Here is a 26,521-nt window from a genome sequence, read left to right on the forward strand (position 1 = left end):
GAATAGGTTTTACCAAAGAACACTGATCTGGAGGATTTGAGTCCAATTGAATCAAACAAAGCTGGACTCTTCCCCTCTGCTAGGGGGAACCATCCCTCTCTCTCTTACCCCTTCTCACCCTCCTCCTTTTTCTTTTCTTTTTCAATAAATACTATGTACTGAGCACTGTATTAGTACTTTTGTTGTTCAGTAACCAAGTTGTGTCCAACTCTTTGCAACCCCATGGACTACAGCACACCTGGCTTCCCTGTCCCTCACCATCTCCCAGAGTTTGCCCAAGTTCACGTCCATGGAATTGGTGATGCCATCCAACCATCTCATTCTCTGTCATCCCCTTCTTCTCCTGCCCTCAATCTTTCCTAGCATCAGGGTCTTTCCCAATAAGTCAGCTGTTCACATCAGGTGGAGTTCAGCTTCAGCATCAGTAATTCCAATGAGTATTCAGTGGTGATTTAAGATTAACTTGTTTGATCTTGGTACTTTACACACAGTATTTTCATCGCCATCTTACAGGTTAGGAAAGTAAAGCCAGGAACACTGACTTGCCCAAGGCCATTCAGATAGTAAGTGGTTGGGTCACTCCAGAACCACTCACTCCCTTCCATCACCTCCTCTACCCTGAACTTGATCCTCACTGCATCCCGTGGTGGGGATGGGAGGGATGTGTTTTAAGTTCATCCTTCTAGTTCATTATCCTTATGAAATAAAGGCTTTAGCAAAGGGAGATTATTGTTACAGATATACTGCTAAATGCTATCAGGGAAAAAATATGTTTTTCTACTTTAGATTTTATTGTAAATTTCCTTATGTTTTCATTGGCCATGAAAACATTTACTTGGAATTCCTCCTGTTAGCTTTTATGCAAAAGCTTATAAGATATAGAAAGGATTTTTAGAGTCAATATATGCTTCCAACAGTTTTTATCTTTAGTACTTATTGGTTTTGTGTTATAAAACGTGCACATATATCTTAAAAAATAAAAGTCTTCAAGTTTGGAGTTTTATAACTGTAAAAATTAAGAAACCAGACTTTTGCTTGGTAGAAAATATAACTATGCAAGTAACTACAGAAATGTGATGTTCAAGTAAAGCTTCATTAATGAGTTATGACTGTTGAAAGGATGTTCTTGAAAGCAAGATAAGCATTTGTCAGATGTTCATGGGCCTGTGCCAAGTTTTAGATTTAAAGATATATTTGCAGAGAAATATAGACAGCTACCAATTCATGCTAGGAATTTTTAAATGTCTTCTTTACTTGAATTAAATACAAAATAGTTTGACTTTGCAGAATTAACAACAACCCCCTCATTTTCATGCAGAATTATGTGATATTTGACCAAATGAGAGAAGATTATATTTAATTTAAAATGTTGATCCTATGGACAAATATGAATCTATATACACATATAATGTTTATAAGAAATTCATAATTTCCTCAGGAGCATTGACCAATAGCATAAAAATCAATTAAAATAGCATGAAATTGTCAGGGAATGTTTAACAGTAGGATTTCTGTGTGCTGTTTCCTATCTCTCTTGAGCCCTCTATTCCTTATTAGTCCCTGTCAGGAGCAAGAGGAGTGGCAAGCCACTCCCTGGACTGAGATCATAGAGATGGGATGCTTGCATAGGATTTCCTTCATTACCCTTTCCATGTGGTGAAAGGGATTACCTATGACCCCCTTTTGATATGGATTGCCTTTTGGCCTTATGGCCTCTATTGCTTCTTGTTCCCTTGGTAACTTTAAAGCCTGGTCTTTTGATCTTTATCTTTAGAAGCTACCTTGTAATACGGTACATATACTCACACAGAATTCAATAAAGCACTCTTGTTCCACCAGAGACTTGGGTCCCTGTGTCCTTCTCTCTCTCTCTCTTTCCCTCTCTATTTCTGGCTGATTCCCTGGAGTGCGGAAGCCGACTGCATAACCCAGGGAATATTAGCCTCTTTCCTTCTTTCACTTTCTTATCATCAACTCCAGACCACCAGGTTCTGGTCCATTAAAGGACCTCCAACAAGGGGCGCCGGAACAGGGGCCTGGTATACGCGGCACTTCAGATGGAGTGACTCAGGGCCTATTGAAACTGGTAAGTATAAGGACATGGGTCAAATGGCTGGAAAGCTCCCTCACTTTTCTACTTTACTTCATCATTTATTTAAAGTTCAGGGACTGTTGGTTTCGTACCAATGGGTAGAGGCTTGCCTTCAAACAATAGTTGAACATAATCCCTGGTTCCCTGGTGAAGGCAGTTTTGATTTAGAAATTTGGCACCGAGTCAAAGAGAAAGTTGAATGAACCGTCAGACAGGGAAAAAATATTCTAATTGATTTCTGGCCCCTGTGGGTTCTCATTAAAGCTGTAATTCTGCCATTTCAAGGCAATTCTAGCCCTCCTGATATTCGACAACAGACAGAATGCTTATTACATGAATATGAATTAGATGATGAAACTTTACAAAAGGCTCAATTAGAACAACATAAAATATTTCAGAATTTTCCTACAAGCCCTGCCCTGGCTGCTCCAAATGCTCCTCCTCTGCCAACAGGCGTGAATCCAAAAATCTCTCTTTTTCTTGAACCTAATGATTCTGACGACTCTCCTGAGACACTTTGTGACACCAAAACTGGCAATACTTTTCTAGATAATAATGATAAGTCCTTAGCACAAACTCATATTTGCAAAAAATTGCTACCTACTCACTCTCCTTCGTGACAGAGGCTCTTTGAATTGCTGGCTTTGCAGTCACAAGTCTCTGAAGCCAGTGGTTTGTCCACCTTCCCAGTTTTAAGAAATGCTAATGCTCACGGGCAAATAATACCTTAATATGATGGTGTTAGCCTTTTTCACATGCAACAAATGAAAAAGGCTGTAACTATGTATGGTCCACATTCGTCTTTTACTAGAGAAATTCTAAATGCTATGGTGTCTTCTATTGGAACCTTTATTCTCTCTGATTGGCGAACTTTAATAAAAGCTCTCCTTAAACCAGGAGAATATCTTCAATGGACAATGTGGTTTCAAGATATAGCCAGAGATCATGCTGACAAAAACGCTAGAGTTGGTGCTCCCCAAAACCAAATTACTTTTGAAATGTTAACTGGCACCGGACAATTTGACGCTATAGAAGCTCAAATACAATGCCCTCCTTTGTTGCATGAACAATTAAAAACAGTGGTCCTTGAAGCTTGGGATAGAATTACTCCTCAAGGGGAACCTACAGGTAGCTACACTAAAATATTGCAAGGACCTAATGAAACTTATGCTGGATTAGAAACTAGATTTTTTTTTTAGCTAGATTAGAAACTATTATTTCCTGTACTGTAATCGGAGGAGAAGCTAAAAGGCAACTAGAGAAATTACTTGCTTATGAAAATGCAAATCAGGAATGTCAAAAGGCTATAGCCCCAATTCGTGAGACAGGCACTATTATTGATTATTTGAAGGCTTGCTGCAATCTAGGATCAGAAACTCAAAAAATGCAAATGCTAGCTGAAACAATGGCTGCTTGCTTTAAAAAGGGAAATGAGGGATGTTTTATACATGAGGATAAGAACCATTTAAAAAAGGGCTTGCCCTAAGAAAGCTAATAAAAAACCTCCAAAAGTCTGCCCCCACTGCCGTAGGGGAATGCATTGGGCCAAAGAGTGTAAATCTAAATTTGATATTGAAGGAAAATTGACTCTTGGACTAACTCCTACTTCCAAAGGTCCCTACACTGGACTGGTCTATAAAGAGGACTGGCTGACCTCAAACTCACCTTAAAACGATGCTCAAACAGAGGACTCAAGAGCGATAGGAAACAGCACACAGGAATCCTACGGTTAAACATTCCCTGACAAGCATCCCCCACAGCATCGGGTCTGGAACTGTAACTCTGGTGATTGTCTTGGCAATTTTATTTGTTGTTTACCGTTGCCTTTCTGCAAAAATTGTTAAAACTAAACAAACTCAAATGGTCAGGACCTTTTTTACAAATATAATAAAATAGGGGGAATTGTCAGGGAATGTTTTAACAGTAGGATTCCTGTGTGCTGTTTCTATCTCTCTTGAGCCCTCTGTTCCTTATTAGTCCCTGTCAGGAGCAAGAGGAGTGGCAAGCCACTCCCTGGACTGAGATCATAGAGATGGGATGCTTGCATAGGATTTCCTTCATTACCCTTTCCATATAGTGAAAGGGATTACCTATGACCCTCTCTTGATTTGGATTGCCTTTTGGCCTTATGGCCTCTATTGCTCCTTGTTTCCTTGGTAACTTGTAAAGCCTGGTCTTTTGATCTTTATCTTTAGAAGCTACCTTGTAATACGGTATATATACCAACACAGAATTCAATAAAGCACCCGTGTTCCACCAGACTTGGGTCCCCATGTCCTTCTCTATTTCTGGCTGATTCCCTGGAGCACGGAAGCCGCCTGCGTAACCCAGGGAATATTAGCCTCTTTCCTTCTTTCACTTTCTTATCATCAACTCCGGAGCACCAGGTTCCAGTCCATTAAAGGACCCCAACATGAAATGCTTTTCAAATAAAAACTCCAATTAAGAACAACAATTCCGCTCTGAAAGCTATTTTTGTTCTTTTGAGATTTTAAACAAATAGACCAAGGAATCCTAACAATTACATTTTGTATCCTGCATAAAAGTGGACCCTTTATTTTGATTATGTAAAATGTTTTTTCAGAAGGAAATGTATTACTTTACATTTTTATCCACTATTTTTTTTGTTCTCATATCTTTTCCACTATTGCTAAGCTCAATATTTCCAAGAAACTTGGAAAACAACCTCATTGTTCTGATGGGCACTTCATTTAGTGCCCCAAATGTGGATTTCCTATATGCATATATAGGAAATATATATATAGGATCCTCATCCCAAAGGAATCTGGGGCTGTAAACCTTGGAATTTTCATTAGTTTACTCTAGTGAATTCTTTAGGGAACATTCCTGCATACTGATGTGTGGTATGTCCCACATTTCACCTGGGTGGGGACTAGGCTAGCTAATGGACGTGGACAGGACACAGACTGTTATGACTCTGTCTCTTATAAGGAGCGCCACCTCCACAGCATCTAGGTATGAAAAAACCTGGGCCTAGAGAAATAGATTCACTAGGAATTGCCGTCACTGTTTCCTGGATCTGGAGGGGGTCTAGATAAACAGTCAGATAGTTATTCCCCATCAGCATCCCCACAGAGAGACACGAGATCACATGTACTCGGGATGTGAGCTAGGCAATCTAGATTTTTATGATCTGTGTTTTATCTTTTATGTGGAGTGATTTCAGATGGAACTTTGCATTCCAAATTCAGCCAACTTTTTATCTAATATTCCATTAATATCTCTGAAAGACTTCCTGAGTAGAGAATAAACTATTTAAGCTCGGCACTTTAAATAAATAAATGCTATTTATTATTTTTATTTAATTAAATTTTTGTGTGTTGTAATCATGGTGTTCATTCTTGAGTAGAATGAATTCAAAGTTACTAACAGCTAAGAATTCAGCGTCCAGCCCTGTGCTAAACGCTTTACATGTGTTACCTCATTAAATCTTCCATATTAGTATCTCTATTTATAAAAAGTGGACTTTGAAATTTGGAGATACTACTATGTTGACTCACCCAGACGCACACAGAAACTATGTGGAAGAATGGAACTTCACATGAAAATGTGTTTCAGTTGCCTAATCATTATAAGATGGCAATACATTCTACTATTAGTGCTTAAAATTACTAAATGTTTACAGACAATAGAAATGAAATTGTACAAATCACAAAAAACTCACAAAATTATGATGACCTCCATCTAACCAATATAGCCTATTTGAGCAAACTTCCTGAAATGTAAGAAACATTTGTGTCTTTCTTAGCTCCTCTGCAGAGGGAATAAAGACATATGCTCACCATCATCCCATCCCAACAGAGGTCCCCAATATGGGGTCTGTTTGTATGTGGAAGCAACACAATAGAACTCAGCAGCATGGATGCAGTAAGAGAAGAGAGCAGTATTTCCCCTAGTCTTCCCTTCCTTCAGGAAAAAGCAACGGGGGAGGGAAGAAAGGGGACGACAAATTGACATGCTGGTTTACATGCCTCTTGTGTGTACCCTGCCCTTGCAATCCTTACCCAGCTGTCCCCACAAACTCAGCTGTGTCACCAAAGCAAACAACAAAGCAGATGTCAAACACCATTCATTACAAGTGTCTAAAGGGAGAAGGAAAAAAAAATCCTAAAATGCAAAGTTTTTGACTCCATTCTCCAAAGTTTACTCTCTGATATCTTTTTATAAATAAAACCTGGATTTGGTTATTTCACTGAAATGTTCCAGCTAGTTCTTAAAGAGAGGATCTTATTTCTATTAAATCTTCCCCATATGTTATTAAGATAATGATTTATAATTCTGGTTTTGAAATATCCTCTAATGTCTCTGGTTATCTCAAGACGATGCCATAAATTTTTCAAAAAGTCCTTCAAGAAAAATGTTGAAACATCTCTAAAGAGCTGTTAAAATAATTCCTCTATTTCACTCTTTCCAGAATCACACCATGCCAAACTACAAACTCATTTATTTTAATATGAGGGGGAGAGCAGAAATTATTCGTTACATATTTGCATATTTGGACATAAAATATGAAGACCACAGAATAGAACAAGCTGATTGGCCTGAAATCAAGTCAAGTAAGTAGCATAAATGTTGTTGATGGAAATGTACGAAGAGGAAATGTTTCTAGAACCTTTTGTCTCTCCTCGGGGAAAAGAAAAATATCAAAGTTTTTAGATCTTATGTAGCTTTACATTAAGAAACAGCAGTTCAGGCAAGTTAAATAAATGCTATGTGACCCAGAAAATTTCCTATTTGCAGTGAAATCACACACTTGACAGAGGGAGCAGATCAAAATAACTGAGCATAAAGCTCTATCAGAAGAGCTGAAATGGAGGAATAGAGAAGTTAAACTTTTGACCATTGGAATTGACTGGGCTTGCTCAGCTATCAATAGCATTTGGACAATGGATCAGATAAGCTGCTTTAGCAGAAAACCAAATGGCTTAAAAAACAAGGACATAAATTGTATCACATAACTGAAAATCCAGAAGGCCAGGTTTCCAAGGATGGCTTTATTCAGTTTTCCCCCTCAGTGTGTTGGCTGATTCATGCAGCTGGTAACAATATGTTTGCTGCAATTCCAGCCTGGCAGTTGAGCAGCAATCTTGAGAGGTTATAGGAGAAAGCTTAACACTGCTCCCTTAAGTGTTCCCAGGAGAAGGAAGAAAAACTTTCCCAGGGGACCTCAGCAAACCTCTCATGTCTCACTGGCTCAAGCTGGCCCATGTGTCCATTTCTGAACCAGCCACTGGCAAAGGGGGTAGGAAGAACCTTAGAACTATCAATCCATCTCTGAAGTAGGGGATGGAAACTGTTTTCATCTCTGAAGATGCCAAGATAGTGTAGAAAGAAAACAACTTAAAAAAATATACCATCGGGATGGGGAATACATGTAAATCCATGGCTGATTCATGTCAATGTATGACAAAAACCACTACAATATTGTAAAGTAATTAGCCTCCAACTAATAAAAAATAAATGGGAAAAAAAAAATGTACCATCCTCAGAGAAAAGAGAAGATAACTCTATACAATCTAAAAGGAATGTTCAGAGACAAAATTTTCTTCAGTTAATGCCTGATACAAACAGACAAATAAAATGATGAAAAATAAGTAAATCTTCCAGAAAACACAATAGGGAAAAAATGAAAAATAAGAGAAAAAAGATAAGGACAATTGAGAATCAGTCAGTTTAGGAGGTGCAACATTTCCATGAAATCCTGGGAAGGGAGAACAGAAAGTAGAGGGGAGGAAAACTTTTAAAAGAAACTTCCTTATACAAAACTGAGATGATCTCCATATGGCTTTCACATATTGGTCTTGGAATTACCATTTTAATCAGGGAGGACAATTTTTTTTTCTCTCTCACATTTGATTATTTGAAGAAATTTAGAATCTTTAAAACATCATAGAGAAAAAGCCATTGCTGTGTAGTCAGTTCAATGAAAATGCTCTGAAGATAAAGACTGTCTTTGGCTGAATCAGAACTGAGTCCCTAGGTAACTCATGCGCATGTATCTCTGTTTAGATATCAACTTTTGGAACTTCCTTGATTGTTTCTCTGATCATTGTGAAATTAAGTCCAACCTTCCCTGACTTTACTTCTTTATTTAGACACTGATTCCTATAGACTATCTGAGACATGCAATCACGTATAGGTTCAAGGGACAACTGTCTCCTCTTCCTGAAGAGGAGATTTATTTATTTATTCCCGCTGGTTTGGGTCTCCTCACCACCCAAGTAGAACAAGCCCCTGCTAGACTCTATTTTACGTGCGGCACCTATGGGGAAACACAATGTTCCAGGCATAAGACCAGCACACAGTAGACGGGGACCATCACTCCTGGCACAAGTTGAGACATTTTTCTAAGACATTTTACCAAGATCACAGTAGCTATTTTGGCAGCTATAGCACACTGAGGCTTTATGTTCAGCATCACTAAATCTCTTAAAGCTTTTTGACAGGTGTTCCTGTTAAGTTACAACTCCACCACCCTGAAATTATTTTTTTTCTGGAACCAAATAAAGGACTTCGTATTTGTCTTCTTAAATTTCTTCTTGTTAGATGCAGCCCTGTATTCCAACTGTTGGCAATCATCCCAAGCTTGGCTCAAAGGCTTCCAGTAGCTGAATGCTTACCATCTCATAAGAAAACACATTCCACTGTTAATAGTTCCAACAGGAAAATAATTATTCTTGATCTTGAGTTAAAATCTGCCCTTTAAAAATTTCTTTTTGGAAACAGAATTCTTTTGGGTTCTGGTTCTGCATTTTAGAGATAGTTAGAATAAGTAGCATTTTTCTTTCCACTTGATAGTTGTGCCATATTGGAGACAGCATTTATGTTCCACTTAGTTTGTTCTCTCCTTCAAGTGAACAGTGTGAAGTTCTTCAGCCAATCTTCATATAATGTGATTCTCAGACCCCTTTCTAACTTGGATACTATCCTCTGGGTTTGCTCTGATTTTTAATATCTTTCTCAAAACATGGCTCTTAGAACCAAAAACAGCTGAGCAAGAGTTCCAACTGATCTCAGTTTGGATCTCACCTTTAGCAGGTGTGTGATCTGGGCTTTTTATATAACTTTTCCTCATTTGTAAAATGAGTTGGTAGTTAATACCTACTTCACAGAGCTGTTGTAAGTACCTGAAGACCTAATGGGCATGTTCAGTATTTAGTGCAATGACTAGCACAAGGGAAGCAACCCCACAAATGCTAGGCATGTTATTTACTCTTCATCACATAGTATGCTTCAGATAAGGCATCACAATTTGAGTCAGCTTTATTTGGGACTTTGTTTTGCTCACCGAGTCTCTCAAACACCTAGAACAGTAGGAGTCATGCTTAATTAGGTAAGTATTCAAAGAGGTTTTTATTCTCGGTATGAACTGTAGTTCATCTTTCACTATCCAGTGCACATGAAAGACACTCGAAGGCTGATGCTAGCAGTCAAGTTAGGGTCGTGAGATTATAAGAGGCACTTTATTCTTTTCCCTCACTCCAAAATAATTTTATGTCCAAACCTAAGGTGGCTCAGTGGTAAACAATCCAGCTGCAATACAGGAGATGATGGTTCAGTCCCTGGGTCGAGAAGATCCCCTGCTGGAGGAAATGGCATCCCACTGCCAGTATTCTTGCCATGGACAGAGGAACCTGGCAGGCTACAGTCCTTAGGGCTGTAGAATCAGACATGACTGAAGCAACTGAGCAAGCAAGGCACAGGTTGGGAAAACTGTGATTAATTCATATGGCAAAGTGCATGCTGTTCAAAAGATGGTGCTTTATTGATTTAGAAAGATTTAAAATTCCCCCAGGCTGCACGGTGCAGACAAGCAGGGAAAAAAGGAAGTTAAAAAAAAGAAAAAAGGAAAGGTATCATCAAATGAAAAAAAAAAGTGGTTTACAAACATTATATACATTATGATTCTATATTTAAATGTATGCATGTGTGTTTAGTTGCTCAGTCGTTTCCAACTCTGCAACCCCACTAACTGTAGCCTCCTAGTCTCCTCTGTCCATGGAATTTTCCAGGCAAGAATACTGGAGTGGGTTGCCATTTCCTACTCCAATTTATATGTATATGGGAAAGCAATTAAAATATTAAAATGGTTATAATTATATGGTAGAATTTTTATCTTCAACTTAGGATATTTCTATAATAAAGAATAACAAATTACTTTCTGAAAAAATATAATAAGTTCAGATAAGAAAACAAAGTAGGATTTACAGAGAAATATTAATACGCCTTCTCTGAGCCTGTTCTATATTTGTACAAATATGCTTGTTGCCTTACTATATACTTCAAAGTCCCTCATCAGAATCAGAGTTTGGCTAAATTCCTTACCATAACTCAATTATCAAACACTCCATATTCCTCAGACTATGGTTTTAAAGAATAATTAATATAATCTCAGAGGACTGAAAAATTAATGAGACTTTAAAAGAGAAGTTTTTTTTAAAAAGTTACATAGTAAGTATGTGAGGTAATATATATAAGCATTGATGTAAACCTGGATTTTAGACCCAGTTCTGTCAGTAACTCTATAGCAGTTCTTCTAACAACTCATTTTTCCCTCTTTTAAAAAAAATTTGAAGTATAGTTGCCATACAATAGAAGTTTCAGATGTACAATATAGTGATCCACAATTTTTAAATGTTATAGTCCATTTATGGTTATTATAAAATATTGGTTATATTCCCCATGTGGTACAATATATCCTTGTAGCTCATCTTATACATAATACTTTGTCCCTCTTACTTCTCCACCCCTATATTGCCTGTCCCCTCTTTCCTCTCTCCACTAGTAACCACTTGTTTGTCCTCTGTATCTGTGAGCCAGCTTCTTTTTCTAACAAGTTTTTTGGGTTTTCTTTTTTGTTTTTTCCCAATTATTTTTATTAGTTAGAGGCTAATTACTTTACAATATTGTAGTGGTTTTTGCCATACATTGACATGACTCAGCCATAGATTTACATGTGTTTACATGTGTTCCCCATCCTGAACTCCCCTCCCACCTCCCTCACTATCCCATCCCTCTGGGTCATCCCAGTGCACCAGCCCCAAGCACTTGTCTCATGCATCCAACCTGGACTGGTGATCTGTTTCACAATTGATAGTATACATGTTTCGATGCTGTTCTCTCAGATCATCCCACCCTCGCCTTCTCCCATAGAGTCCTGCTGGGAGCCGCCGGGATGCACCCAGTCCATGACAAGGTCATGGGACGAGAGAGGAACCTGCAAGGCAGCTCTTCCTCACATGGGGCTGCCCCGGGGGCCCAATATGTCCCCTCCGGAGCTGCCGGGATGAGAAAGGAACCTGCAAGGCAGCTCTTCCCCTCGAGGTTGTCCCGGGGACAAGGTCACGGGACGAGAAAGGAATCTGCAAGGCAGCTCTTCCTCTCGAGGTTGTCCCAGGGGCCCGGTATGTCCCTTTCTTCCTTCTGTCTTACTGTTGTTGGGCTTTCTATTAATTTTTGGAAATGATAATATATAGTAATAAGGCCTTGCTGGAAAAGTCCAAGCCTTTTTGGAAATGCTCAAGATTGCTCTGGCTCAGGACACGACCATAAACATTAAGTCATAAAAGAAAAGGCCACAGGTATAGTTTGGCTGCTTGCTTAAAAGATTATAATGTTCTAGAATAGAAAAGAGTAGAGGTATTTAGATTTAGAAGTAGATATACTGCTTTAGTTTACTTGCTCCTTGGTTGAAAGGGTTTTCACTATTGCTATTTCCTTGCTGCTATTTGTTCATTGTTTCCCTTTCTTTAAACAACATGGGACATTATGGGCATTTTTGTAAAATTAGAAAATGGGGTATATAGGATTTTAATAGAAGATTTATATTAACCAGTTTTACTGCCATTATCTTACTATTAATAGAGGTGTTTTGCTGCTTTAGAGGTGTTTTTGCTGTTTAATAGTTAATCGTTGTAAATTGAGATTTTGTGGTTTCAGGTAAAGAAAAATATCAGGTTTTTCTCACGGTACTATTTTCAGAAATGTCAAATATGTTACTGTGACCCTTCCCATGTATTGTTTTATTGTCCAAAGAATTTACACTATACCTGAGATTTGTGGAACATTGTTTTTGTTAGAGTGAGAATGTTAGGCCATTGAGGCAAGAAGACTACGTATGGGACATTTAAGTATAAACCCTGTAATCGGAAATGTTCTAGATGAATGCTTAGGGGAAAAACATGGACAAAAAAATATTGATGGAAGCACAAACCAATATCTGATGTAATATGTGGTGACTTAAGGGGGAGGTAACATTCATTCTATAAAAACTGAGCTATCCTAAAAATAAAAAAAAAGTTACCTCTTCAACGCAACCTCCTGTGTCTGTCTGTCTGTCTTCTTCCTCGCTGACGCCACTCATCCCTTGGGTATTCCTGGTCCTGCCAGGGCTGGACCTTGGCAGAGTCCAAAAGTCTGTTCTATACATCTGTGTCCCTTTTTCTGTCTTGCATATAGGGTTATCGTTACCATCTTTCTAAATTCCATATATATGCATTAGTATACTGTATTGGTCTTTATCTTTCTGGCTTACTTCACTCTGTATAATGGGTTCCAGTTTCATCCACCTCATTAGAACTGATTCAAATGAATTTTTTTTTTCATGGCTGAGTAAATATCCCCTTGTGTATATGTACCACAGCTTCCTTATCCATTCATCTGCTGATGGGCATCTAGGTTGCTTCCATGTCCTGGCTATTATAAACAGTGCTGAGATGAACATTGGGGTGCGTGTGTCTCTTTCAGATCTGGTTTCCTCGGTGTGTATGCCCAGAAGTGGTATTGCTGGGTCATATGGCAGTTCTATTTCCAGTTTTTTAAGGAATCTCCACACTGTTCTCCATAGTGGCTGTACTAGTTTGCATTCCCACCAACAGTGTAAGAGGGTTTGCTTTTCTCCACACCCTCTCCAGCATTTATTGCTTGTAGACTTTTGGATAGCAGCCATCCTGACTGGCGTATAATGGTACCTCATTGAGGTTTTGATTTGCATTTCTCTGATAATGAGTGATGTTGAGAATCTTTTCATGTGTTTGTTAGCCATCTGTATGTCTTCTTTGGAGAAATGTCTGTTTAGTTCTTTGGCCCATTTTTTGAGTGGGTCATTTATTTTTCTGGAATTGAGCTTCAGGAGTTGCTTGTATATTTTTGAGATTAATCCTTTGTCTGTTTCTTCATTTGCTATTATTTTCTCCCATTCTGAAGGCTGTCTTTTTTTTGTTTGTTTTAACTTGCGAAATGTAGAGATTCCACTAGAGCAGCAGCCCCCAACCAGGGACTAGATTGAGGAAGACAATTTTTCTATAGACCAGGGTGGGGGTGGTGATGGATTTGGGGTGCTTCGAGTGCATTTATTGTGCACTTTATTTCTATTATCATTACATCAACTCTGGTCACCAGGATTAGAGGTTGGTGACCCTGCCCTAGACAGGCTCCCTGGTAGCTCCCTGGTAAAGAACTTGCCTGCAATGTAAGAGACCTGGGTTTGATCCCTGGGTTGGTACGATCCCGTGGAGAAGGAAATGCAATCCACTCTAGTATTCTTGCCTAGAGAATTCCATGGACAGTGGAGCCTGGTGCTGGGCTCAGTCCATGGGGTCACAAAGAGTCGGCCAGGACTGAGTAACTGATAATATCCCTTACAGAATAAATATTCAAGAATTCTGCAATGTTACTCTCATGCTTTGTTTCCACAATTATCAGTAAAACAAAAGTATTATGACTTGATTTTGTTCTGGAAGTTGATTATTTGCTTATTTTTTTTTAAGCTCTTCCATTTGGCAAAATCCCCATTTTGGAAGTTGACGGACTGAAACTTCACCAGAGTCTGGCAATAGCAAGATACTTGACCAGAAACACAGGTAATATATTCTTTATGTTTAAGGTTCTTGATAGCTGAAAAAATGCGTGGCATATATTTACTATTCATTAAGCAGCTCTATTAGTGAATGAGATTGAACTATACAGTGCAAGGGATAACAGGGTTAAATGCCGAGTTAGTATACATATACCATCTCTATCAGTTTAAATTTCCCCGAGTTCCCTAGACAATTAATTTTATCTTATATTGCCCAGTCTCTCCTGGCACACACCTCCTTGTTCTCAATCCCTTCTTGGAATATAGCTGAAAAATTAGACAGATGTATCTGAACCCAAACTTTTGCTAGAGTGCCTATCATAAGTTATCAGAAATTAACAGGAAATACATGAGGCATCAGTTCAGTTCTGTTCAGTCGCTCAGTTGTGTCTGACTGTGAGCCCACGGGACTGTAGCATGCCAGACTTCCCTGTCCATCACCAACTTGGAGCTTACTCAAACTTACCCATCAAGTCAGTGATGCCATCCAACCATATCATCCCCTTCTCCTCTCACCTTTAATCTTTCCCAGCATAGGGTCTTTTCCAATGAGTCAGTTCTTCGAATCAGGTGGTCAAAGTATTGGAGCTTCAGCATCAGTCCTTCCAATTAATATTCAGGACTCATTTCCTTTAGGATGGACTGGTTTGATCTCCTTGCAGTCCAAGGGACTCTCAACAGTCTTCTCCAACATCACAGTTTAAAAGCATCAATTCTTCAGCACTCAGCTTTCTTTATGGTCTAACTCTCACATTCGTACATGATTACTGGAAAAACCACAAGCTTTGACTAGATGGACCTTTTTGGCAAAGTAATGTCTCTGCTTTTTAATATGCTGTCTAGGTTGGTCATAGTTTTTCTTCCAAGGAGCAAGCGTCTTTTAATTTCATATAATATATGATGTATATATATAATTTCATATAATATATGATGTATATAATATATAATGCCATGTCATTAACATACAAACTCAGGTTGTTTCTCAAGGGCACAGTGAGTTAACAGACCCCTGCGCATGCATCACCTGGCCAGAGACATCCTGGTTCTCAAAACTACCACACCTTCATTATCCATTTATCTCTTGATGGACTCTTAGGTTGCTTCCTTATCTTGGCAATTGTAAATGACGCTGCTATGAACACTGGGGTGCATGTATCTTTTCAAATTACAGTTTTTATCTTTTCCAGATATACGTCCAGGATTGGAACTGCTGAATCATATGGTAGTTCTATTTTTAGCTTTTTGAGAAACCTCCCTGCTGCTCTCCACAGTGACCACATCAATTTCCAACAACCGTGTAGGAGGGTTCCCTTTTCTCCATACCCTTGCCAACATTTGTTATTTATGTTCTTTTTGATGACAGCCATCCTGACTGGAGTGATGTGATACCTCATCATGGTTTTGCTTTGCATTTCCCTGATGCTTAGTGATGCTGTACGTCTTCTCATGTGCCTATTGGTCATCTGGTTCTCTAGAAAAATGTCTATCTGGTTCTTCTGCCCATTCTTTAATTGCACTGTCTTTTTAATGTTGAATTGTATGAACTGTTTATATATGTTGAGTATTAATCCCTTATAGATCATATCATTTGAAAATATTTTTTCCCATTCAGTGGGTTCTTTTCATTTTGTTAATGTTTCCTTTGCTGAAATGCAACCAATTCAGCATACTTCTACACAGAAGCATTTTAAATTGACACCAGTGAGAATATATTTAGGAAGACCAAAGATGCCTTAGCAAAATGTTGATAAAATGGCAGGGAAAAAAAACAAAACCAAACTATCTCTATTATTTTAAACTTACAGTTTCTAGAAAACAAACACATGCTCTTGACAAAAAACTATCTGCACAAGTAGGAGTAATTCTTTCTATAAGATAAATGATAATATATGTGTAGGTTGTTTATTGTATTATTGCTTGTCCTAGCAAAAGACTGGAAACAAACCTAATCAGTTGAGGCTAGTTAAGTAAATTGTGGCACTTCCATTTAAATTAATCCTATGTGCCTGAAAAAAGGGCAAGAATGCCCTTAAAGAACTTGTAGGAAAAACTAGGATATATGGGGAGAGGTGCATGTTGAGTGGGATATGTATTCTTTTTTTTTTGTTGTTTAAATTTTATACACTACCTATGATAGAAGAAAGACAATTTAAAGATTACAATAAACTTCGAGTACTTTTACAGCCAACTGTATTAGTAGGGGCAGAAATTAATGTTCCTTTATATCTAACATGACCTGACTGCTACAGCTGAAAAGGAATTCTACTTTTATTTTTCTGTCAAATAAGGCAAAAAAAAGACTGTTGAGTTATTTAATAATTGTAGTTTGATACACAAAAGGATGTAAGTTCATCTATAGAAAGATTGCTTTTCCTGATGACTGTTAACAGAGTGAGTATATTATGTGTTTCCTTATTTGAGATTTAATATTTAGAAATATTTAAGAGATAACATGGGAACATTATCTGGCTTTATAGTTTTGCAAGATGCTAAAGTACCAATAAGGTGATATCCCTTACGTCAATGTTCTTTTTTTTTTTTTTTTAAGAGGGGTACATCAATTAAATATTTACTCAATAAAGACATTGGGTTTTGTGCAAAGAGGAAACCATTCTTTTATTCCTGATTATATTAAAAAATACAATAAGAACTTAGTGGATCTAATGATATTTGGCTTAAAGAGAAAAAAATTATCTTATTCTTATTTTCATTAAGAAATTATGGAATAATATAAGATAAATGAATGAAAATGGTAACCAATATGATAGGTAGGTAAGGAGCAAAATGAAGTGAATGGGATCAGAGGTGGAAGTTACTTTTCACTGGATACTGTTTTACTGTACACTGCTCAGAATTTTTGAACCATATGAATATGCTGCCTTTTACAAAAAAGCTTTACAATGGTAAATTAAATTGAGTATCTTCTTGGGCATAAAATGTCCTCTCTCTATTCCATAGATTTGGCTGGAAAAACAGAACTTGAACAATGTCAAGTGGATGCAATTGTGGACACACTGGATGATTTCATGTCTCGTTTTCCTTGGGCAGAGAAAAGACAAGATATAAAAGTAATGTGATCAGTTTGCTATTAATCATATCCGTTTGCCAAGTGTTATGTTAGGTGCTTTTAAAAGTTCCTTTTTATCACAGTAAAACATACCTCTAGTTTTAAAATATCACGTTATCGTAAAAAGTTTAAAACAAAGTACTACAGTGATTCCCACCCTACCTCTTTGTATTAACCCTTCCTCAGGTGCAGCCCTCATTTTAACACTTTTAGCTGTTTCTTTAGGATTTAGACATCTCCATATAGGATATGTAAATATGGCTTTCTCTGATTCACAAATTTTAGATAGTTTTGATAGACTTAGGAGACTAATGAGAATCTATCTCCTATGCAGCCATTCTGATTCCCTTCTCCCAAACTCCTAATATTAAAATTTTGTGGTGAAGTCGATAGTCATTACATTAGAATGTCTATGAAAAGAGTGTGCAGAACTGTGCATTGTGGTATACTTTGATTATATTTCCTTTCTCACTTTCCTCCCCAAAGTAGTAATTACCTTTTTTCATTTGCTTCTTTTTCACTTTTATTGCTGAACCTTCCCATACTACCCAATGGCCTGCCAATATTGTATTCCACAGAGTCAATGATATCAGATAATCTGTTGTTTCCATTATTTCCTTGGAGATTTCCAGCCAGAGATTGCCATTCTCCTTTGTAGAGCTGTCTAGGTTTTTGCACAGCTTTCATCATTGGACTTCCCTTCACTGCCATCCCAGGAGTATCTTTTTCTTGAGCTGGAGTCCTGTTTCCTGGATGCTTTCTTCTGTTTTTATTTACTCCTTTGTTTACTTGAGGCAAATCCCCAGTATTCATATCTTTTACCATCAAGGCTTCTTCATTTTAAATATTGGAAACTGTTATCCTCATTTTCCAGATGAAGAAATGGAGGTTCAAGTAGAAGTGTAAATAACTTGCCTAAGGTTATTTAGCTGGTAAGTGGTACATGAAGAATTCAAATCCCAGACACTGTGGCTCAGACGCCACGTTCTTAACCACGGAGTGTAACGTCACAGGGCCAGCAGCTACTCAAAACAGCTGTGCAGGAGTATTTGTTATGTACGTGTTATAGCTTAAGTGAAGTGAAAGTGTTAGTCGCTCAGCTGTGACAGACTATTTGTGACCCCAGGGACTGTAGCCTGCCAGTCTCCTTTGTCCATGGAATTCTCCAGGCAAGGATACTGGAGTGGGGGTAGCCATTCCCCTGTCCAGGGGATCCTCCCCACCCAGGGATAAAACCCGTGTCTCCTGCATTGCAGGCAGATTCTTAACCATCTGAGCCACGAAAGAAAAGCTACAGCACAGAACAAATGCCAGTTTTATCAGTTTACTTAAGCATATCTACTTGGAGAAGGAAATGGCAACCCACTCCAGTATTCTTGCCTGGACAATCCCATGGACAGAGGAGCCTGGTGGGCTACAATCCATGGGGTCACAAGAGTCGGACACGACTTGGTGACTAAACCACCACCACCACCATTTATTCTAAATACCATTTGTTTGATTAGGACCCTCTGATTTAAACAGAGATATTTGGGACATAAAAGTATTCACATTTACTGATTCCTTGATATAAATGTAAGGTGTGTGGGGAGACACCCACACATGCATATATATACACACATACTTGACTAACCAGAGCAAAGTCTTAAATAAAGGCTCAGCTTTATGACAGAAACACATTTGGGCTCTGGAGTCAGACTGCCAGGCTTGAACCCTGATTCTCTTTTCACCAGTTGTCACTTAACTCTCTACCAAATTTTCATATTCAATGTCTGCAAAGTAGGGATAGCATACAACCTACTTCGAAGTATTAGTCACTCAGTCATGTCCAACTCTTTGCAAACCTGTGATCTGTAGCCTACCCATGGGATTCTCCAGGCAAGAATACTGGAGTGAGCTGCCACTTCCTTCTCCAGGGGATCTTCCAAACCCAGAGATCGAACCCGGGTCTCTTGCATTGCAGGCAGACGCTTTACCCTCTGAGACACCAGGGAAGCCCACTTGAAGTATGTTGGGGGGATTAAATAGTAGAATAAGTATCCATGGCTAGGTGGAAAGTGTTTACTAAATATTAGTTATTAATAGTTATTAATAGTATTATTATACACTTCAGTGCTCATCATTTTTCCTTTTATTTGTCAGACATGACACCTACATTTCACATATCCTTATAAATGTAGAAACAAGCAGATATATAATCCTCAACTTGGAAAAAAAAATATTATCTAAAGGTTTTTGTCCCATGTTGGCTTGCCTTTCTCTATTTCTCTACTTTGTACCTTTCTGTGATTGAGGCTCCATAACAGAAGGAATCTACCAAAGTAACATGTCTTTGAACATTTATGATGAGAGTAACTTTACCTTTGTGTTAGAATAAGAATGCTTTTACATACTACCTACCACAAAACAAAACAAAACAAAACCCAACATTCACAGGACATAATACAAGTTTGTGAATAAATCATATGAAGGGACAATGTGTTGCAGAATTATTGCAAATAGCCAGACTATCGGATTATCTGATTAGTAAAGTAGGACCTGACCAGAACACAGTGAAAAATAACACAGTTCTTTTGTATCTTGTCACTTAGTCTCTGTAGTGGTTGCATTGCTGCCACCTTGTGGTCAGGTAAAATTTTCAAAAGCAGACTCCTGAAAACAGTCAAGATTAAAAACAGTCAAAATGGTCCTCTTTATTATATGTGCTTTAAACAAAACCTATCACATTTATTTAATTATAAATGTATCGGTGATAAAAATTCCATTTCTAATTTAAAATTTAAGAAAGTTAAACTTACAGGCAAAATTTGTCTCTGAGTATTGGTCACACTGAAAATCCTTGAATTTATCACTAGAATTTCTGTGTTTATACAATGCATTTGTTTCAGTTTTCTCATCTGAAGAACAAGGCAGGGGTTTGTGGGTGGGGGATGAAGGGTAAGCAGGACTGAAGGAACATCAGTGGCCCATTTCCAAAACTAAATGATTTTGATAAGTGTGGATTTTAAAATGGTACTTTGGAGAAATACACAAACCTCCCTAAATCCTGTAAAGGTTGTTTGTGTACACAAATCTACATAATAACTCTGGAGAAGGAGGTAGGAAATTTCTGAGTCCATCAAGTATCAGAATGGCTATTGAGGGTTTATCAGAAAATATACTTTAAAAAGGATGTATAACAACATTTTTGGGCTTCCCTGGTGGCTCAGATGGTAAAGAAGCTGCCTGCAATGCGGGAGACCTGGGTTTGATCCCTGGGTGGTGAAGGAGGGCATGGCAACCCACTTCAGGTATTCTTGCCTGGAGGATCCCCATGGACAGAGGTGCCTGGTGGGCTACAGTCCATGGGTCACAAAGAGTTGGATACGACTGAGTGACTAAGCACAGCACATAAAAACATTTTATCTTCTTCAGGTTATTCTGGTGAATATTCTTTAAAATGACTCAAAACACAAATGGCTATGCTGTTGAGCAATCTATATTCCATTAGACTGAGATGATTCTCACCACAGACAATAAGAGAACCGAGGCGAAAGGAGAAGTCAAGAGTGTAGAGATAAGATTTTCATCCAGCATTGCATATGCCAAGCACAGGTGCCTCTTACACTGTGGAAATGCACAGAAGGAAAAGCAGCAGAATTACCCAAGTGAGCACACAGGCGTTTGTGGAAAGTTGTACGGCATCTACATCCTGTCTCACTGACCTCCCTCCTCTCTCCAGCTATTCTAGGACAGCCAAGCTGGCTACTGCCTCCCCGACTGATGCTGAGCTAAGCTAAGTTGTGGGAAATGGCACATTTCTGGGTCTGGTGCCTCTCAGCTCACAAATTTTGTATAAGGGGCTAAAGGACTCCCATTATTTTTAGAACCATGAATACATTTACCATAGAGAGAGAACCATATGTATAAACGTGGTACAGAGCTGGGGAAAGCATATAAAATCAAAATAATGACAAGCTTCCCAACCTTCAGTTTGTGATATGTGACAAACATATGTAAAGGTGTAATGAAGCTTTTATAAACTGTACTCCTCAATATGAGGCATTATATTATAATAATCTGTACTACCTAGCTAAGTCACAATAGTAACTCAAGTGAATTGATGAAGGAGTTATCCACTATTTTGCATTAATAAAGGCTGAATTTTATTATGGGTCATTTATGAATATTGATGATATATGCATATTTTATAGTATTTTTGAGTTTAGTTTACATTTCATATCCACAATACAAACCAGCCCAATTTTCATATATAAACAAATAAACAATTCTTACCAAGAAAGACGCCATGAATAAATTATTCATTCTTCAGAGATTTAAGTAAAAGCAAAGATAATTATTTAAGTGGGTATATTTGTTCATTTTTTCCCCAAGGATATTATTTGCTTTGTAATAATATCTTACATATTATATCAAAAGGGGACACTTCGATGATGGATTTTATAGATGATATTCAAGGCAGAGAATCTCACTCTAAGGTACAATGTTAAGTCAAAGAGAGGAAATTCATAAAGGCCCAAAAGCATAATACTTCTGTTAAGTGTAAGACTGCCAAACTGGAGGAATCTAGCCCAAGAAAATACAGTTAATTTCTTTACCTTTACTTACACTATTTAACTTTAAAGGGAGTGAGCCCAAAAAGGTGGGAGGATTTTAGAAATGTAAAAACATAATAGAATAATTTTCACTAACAAATATCAGGATTAAAAACTACGAAAAGATTTTACTGATGAATGATTTAGTCATGATAAGTGAAAAAAACCATAAGAACTGATGACAAAAATGTAATCTATTTCCTCTTCAACTCTTTTTCTTCCTATTATCTTTAGAGTGATCTTTCCTCTCTCCCCTAGAATCAGATATTTAAGGAGCTACTTACATGTGATGCACCTCCTCTTCTGCAAAATTTGGACACATACTTAGGGGAAAACAAGTGGTTTATTGGTGACTCTGTGAGTATGTTTTACATCTTAAAAAATGCATGTACATATATATGGATAAATAAAAAACTATAAAAATGTATTGAAAAAAGTGTTACCCATAGGGAAGAAGTAGGTTAGAGAAGTAGGAAGTAGGTTAGAGAAGTAGGTTAGAAGGACAAAAGCTAAACTTCTTTGAATAAACCTTTCTTGGTGATGTTAACTTTGGAAAAACGTACTAAAGTATATGTTATATAACACTAACAAAAATTTAAAAAGCTATCACTGACAAACCACAGCAAAGTGAAACAAATGAACTTGTGTCAAACTGGTGAATACAGTATGTGGAGAAATACCTCTGTACTCTATTAGTAAAAAACTAAGAAACATTATCTTTGGTAAAACACAGTGATTTGACTATACACATCTCATTATAAATATTTTCTCAGGGCAAACAATATTAATCATATACCAGTTTCAGTTCACAATGTACTTTATTTTAGGGTAAAGAGAAAAAGCATTCTGTGTCTTTTTCTTGAAAAAATGACTGACTTACTTGTCCTGGGCAACCCTAGGACCCAAATCCTTGTCTCCAAATTCTAAAAGTAACTAGTTTCTTGGAGAAACAGCTCATTCTCAGTTTGGGACAGGAAATGTAAAACATGAGCTGGGAATACTTTGTTATACCAGAACCAAACTAATTATTAAAAAAAAAAAACAACCCAAAATTGGGAGTTGTGTCAACAGGACCCAGCAGGCAACTTGTAGACACTCTCACTGGCCAAAGATGAGCAAAACTGTCTAACACAAAACCTTTATAATTAAGTGCTGAATGTCTCATGTAAGTATTGAACACTGTAGTAAAAGTGAAAAACAGGAAGGTTGTATGGGTAGAGAATGGTTGTTAAGTTTATCAGCTGTTTACCCTCCTGACACATGGTTCACTGCCACGGCCCAGCATCACAGCAGAGTTCTATACGGCATATCACCAGCCTGGGAAAAGGTCAAAATTCAAAGTGTGGTTTCTAAAGAATATGTATCATTTTTGCACCACGGTATAGTCAAAATTGTAAAGCTGAACCACTGTAAGCCAGAGACAGACTGTCTATATTCAGAAAACTGAAAAACACAAAGTGTGTGTATATGTGTGTTGTGGGGGTGGGGGGGTGTTGAATAAAGCATTTATCTTGCCATTCTTATGCCAATTAAACCTCAAGATAAAAAAAAACAGATGGGACAAAGTTTGTATTCATAAGTTTTTTAGTTAATAAGTAAGGAGAGATTAAAATAAACCATCGCTATCTTCCAACCCATGATGAATCAATGGGTCTAAGCACTGATTATCAACAATTGTTAATACCACAAAAGAGAGAGTACCAGATATTATATGGGTCTGCTAATAGAGGAGCACACCGTCACCTATGAAGTAGTCTTGCCAAGAAAAAGTTCAAATCTAAATTTGATTGAGAAGCTGTGTTAAGTTGGGGCGCCGGCCTTCAACGAGACACCATTCTAGGAGACAAGATATTGCTTTTTGCCACACTTTGGGACTTACTCTAGTTGCTATCTGCTGAGTCCTGAAGAGACAGAGAAGCAAACTTGCCATGTCTTTTGTTCCTTTCTCTGCCCTCTTGATTGAACAATTTCTAATGACTTAAAAATATTTTTTCCTCTGCTTTTTATTAAAATTTCTTCGTAATCTATCTCCTGACTCCATCTCTCAGCACTTTCTCCCTTCCTCCAAATGTTCCAAACACTCTGGTGTTTTGTTTTTCCCTTAGATACAGGTCATACTCCTGCCTGAAAGCCTTTACACTCGCTCTTCCTTCTGCCTGAAATGTTTTAATTCCCAAATCACTGCACGTCTGGACCTTTTTATCATTCAAGCCTTAGCTTAACTGTCACCTCTTAAAGGACTTCTCTAACCACCTGAGAACCTCTCTCATCACTGTATTCATCACTCTTATCACTTCACATGGATTTTGTTTTTTGTTTCTTAATTGAAGTACAGTTGATGTGCAACATTATATGTTACTGGTATACAACATAGTGAGTCACAATTTAAAACTTATACTCCATTTATAATTATTACATAATATTGGTTATATTCCCTGTGCTGTACAATAGTCCTTTATAGCTTATTTGATACATAATGGTTTGTATGTCTTAATCCCCTCTCCAATATGTAAGAGTAGGAACAGGGAACACTTTCTACCAGTGTCCATGTGGTAGAAAGCTCCCATATATGGCTGCTGCCAGTTTCTCTGTTCCTAGCATGAACATAGAGGACAAGCATGAGCCACAACTTCCCTCTTGCATCTCTGGAAGACTTTTCAAGACCAGTGGATAAATCTGCCCCAGGCTCCTATCAAAGTGCTGATTTTGCCCTGGATCCTGGTGTGAGATCTTGTGTGCTCCCTTAAGAGTAAAGTTTCTATTTCCCCCAGTTGTTTGAAAACTTCCAAAATCAAACTCCGCTGGTCCTCAAAGCCAAATACTCTGGGGTCTTGTCTTCCTGGAGCAGGACCCCTGGGCTAGTGGCCCTGACTTAGGGCTCAGAACTCATTCCTGTGGGAGAACCTCTGCAGCATGTTTATTCTCTAATTTGTTGACTATCCCCAGCAAGATAAGGGACTAGATTAATTATATTATGAATCTGCCCCTCCTACCTGTCTCACTGTAGTTCCTTCTTTATGTCTTTAGTTGTAGATCTTTTCTGGTAGATTCTGGTCTTTTTCATCGATGGTTGTTCTGCAGACACTTGTGATTTTTGGTGCACTTGTAAGAGAAGGTGAGATCAGGGAGGCAAGTTTTCTACTCCACAATCTTGGCCGATCCCCTGCACCACACTTTCCATGTTTGATTGTCTTCCTGCTTCTAAAGTGAGAACTTCATCAGAGAAGGGTCTTACATCACATCTTGCTCTCTAGTCAATCCCAGCACTTAACCTGTACAGGGCACATGGTAGGTACTTCATAAATATTTGTTGACTGAATTCTGAATCCTCTAACCAATAAACTGTCCTATTAATGTTAAAGATGTTAAGTGAGCAAGTTCATAAAACACTAGCAATCTGCATTATTAAATCCCAAACAAAAGCAAAACTAAGAACAGTCCATATTTAAACTTCACTCTTTGATTGACATTTATATGGAGCCAAAGTAACATCATCCAGACTAGTTTCTAGTCATAAAGGAACAAGTGTACAAATTAAAAATAAAAACAAACAAAAAAGGTATACAAGAGTAGGACTAGGCTGTCATTATCCTACTGTACAGTGTCCAGTTATACTAATGGTCAGACATATATTACGTCTTCTGATGTGATCCAATATAATGTTATGTTAGCCAAAAGTATTTAACTTAAAGCCATGTACTCTTTAAAGATAACTTGTATTCTATTCCTTTTTACTCTGCCATATAAAGGAACACGGTAAGGATGAAATAATTATAAAAATCCTGAAGGCAGGACATTGTGCAGAACTACTGTGGAATCTTCAATAAATAATTCAATGATATGGAATAAAGAAGGGGGGGGGGGAGTACTGTTTTGAATTGAGAGTTAAAGGATATAACCAAGTGAAACACATGGCCCCAGAATGGATACTGCTGCTTTGTCCTATAAAAGACATTTGGGGAACGATGGAAAAGCATTGATAGGGTATTAGATAACATAAAAATGTATTATCACAGAAAGGTGGAGATTGAATCAAGTTACAAAAGGCTATGTACTATAATATCTTATTTTAGTAAAAATACACACATAGGCATAGAAAAATAACCTTATACCGAAGTGTTAATATGAGTAACCTCTGGGCTTGGGAGTATGGTGTTATCTGTAATTTTCTATCATATACACATTCTGCTTTTGTAATTACAGACTATTCTGAATTAAAAAACAATTTTTTTTTTTTACATTAAGAAATTAGGCCTTTTATGTTCCAATGAAAATTTGTTTCCTTCAAACTAGGTAACTTGGGCAGACTTCTACTGGGAAATTTGCAGCACCACACTTTTGGTCTTTAAACCTGATTTGCTGGACATCTACCCCAGGCTGGTGACATTACGGAAGAAAGTCCAAAGCATTCCTGCCATCGCTGACTGGGTACTGCGAAGGCCCCAGACCAAGCTCTAGGTAATGCCAGCCACCTCCAACCTTTATTCTTCTTTACAGCATCACTCTCATCAGATAAGAAGCTACATCAACATGCTGCATAATGTGCATACACCACCCCCTCAGCTCCGTTAACACTTTCATTTCTGCCATATTCTGCTTATTAAAAAAAAAAAAAGGAAAGAGGATTAGAAAGAAAAAGACTTTTGTTTCCGGTATCTTTTTTTCTCCAGAAGAGCTTCACATTATCTATAGTTTACAACACAGGCAGGCCATGCTTTGCACTAGTTCTGACACACATGAATTTCAGTCACAGTGGTTTAGTTACATATTTTCCAAAAAAAGAAATGGTTTGGATTTCAGTTTCCATGGTGTATTAATGAGTAATTGCATAAAGTATAAATTTTGCTGCTAGTGCTAGCGCTTCAGTCCACAAGTCACTATGTAAATAA

At 37.8% G+C, this 26,521-nt stretch overlaps 1 protein-coding gene across 3 annotated transcripts in view; it reads left to right on the plus strand.

Annotated features, from left to right (window-relative positions):
• The window catches only part of HPGDS (hematopoietic prostaglandin D synthase), a 28,208-nt gene extending 1,936 nt beyond the window's left edge, over positions 1-26,272 (plus strand). Inside the window, exons 1-6 of one of the 3 annotated variants that reach the window (XM_043871377.1) lie at positions 2,031-2,086; positions 6,528-6,669; positions 13,882-13,974; positions 16,929-17,038; positions 21,891-21,989; positions 25,926-26,272. In XM_043871377.1, coding sequence (XP_043727312.1) covers positions 6,537-6,669; positions 13,882-13,974; positions 16,929-17,038; positions 21,891-21,989; positions 25,926-26,090 — 600 coding nt within the window. In that variant the 5' untranslated portion in view covers positions 2,031-2,086; positions 6,528-6,536 and the 3' untranslated portion in view covers positions 26,091-26,272. Of the gene's footprint in view, positions 1-2,030; positions 2,087-6,527; positions 6,670-13,881; positions 13,975-16,928; positions 17,039-21,890; positions 21,990-25,925 lie in introns of those variants that run through there. The other 2 variants (XM_043871376.1, XM_043871378.1) reach the window with 2 other exon arrangements.
• The last annotated feature ends 249 nt before the right edge of the window (positions 26,273-26,521 follow it).

The sequence above is a fragment of the Cervus elaphus genome, chromosome 17 (assembly GCF_910594005.1).
Source record: "Cervus elaphus chromosome 17, mCerEla1.1, whole genome shotgun sequence".
NCBI classification, from domain to species: Eukaryota; Metazoa; Chordata; class Mammalia; order Artiodactyla; family Cervidae; genus Cervus; species Cervus elaphus.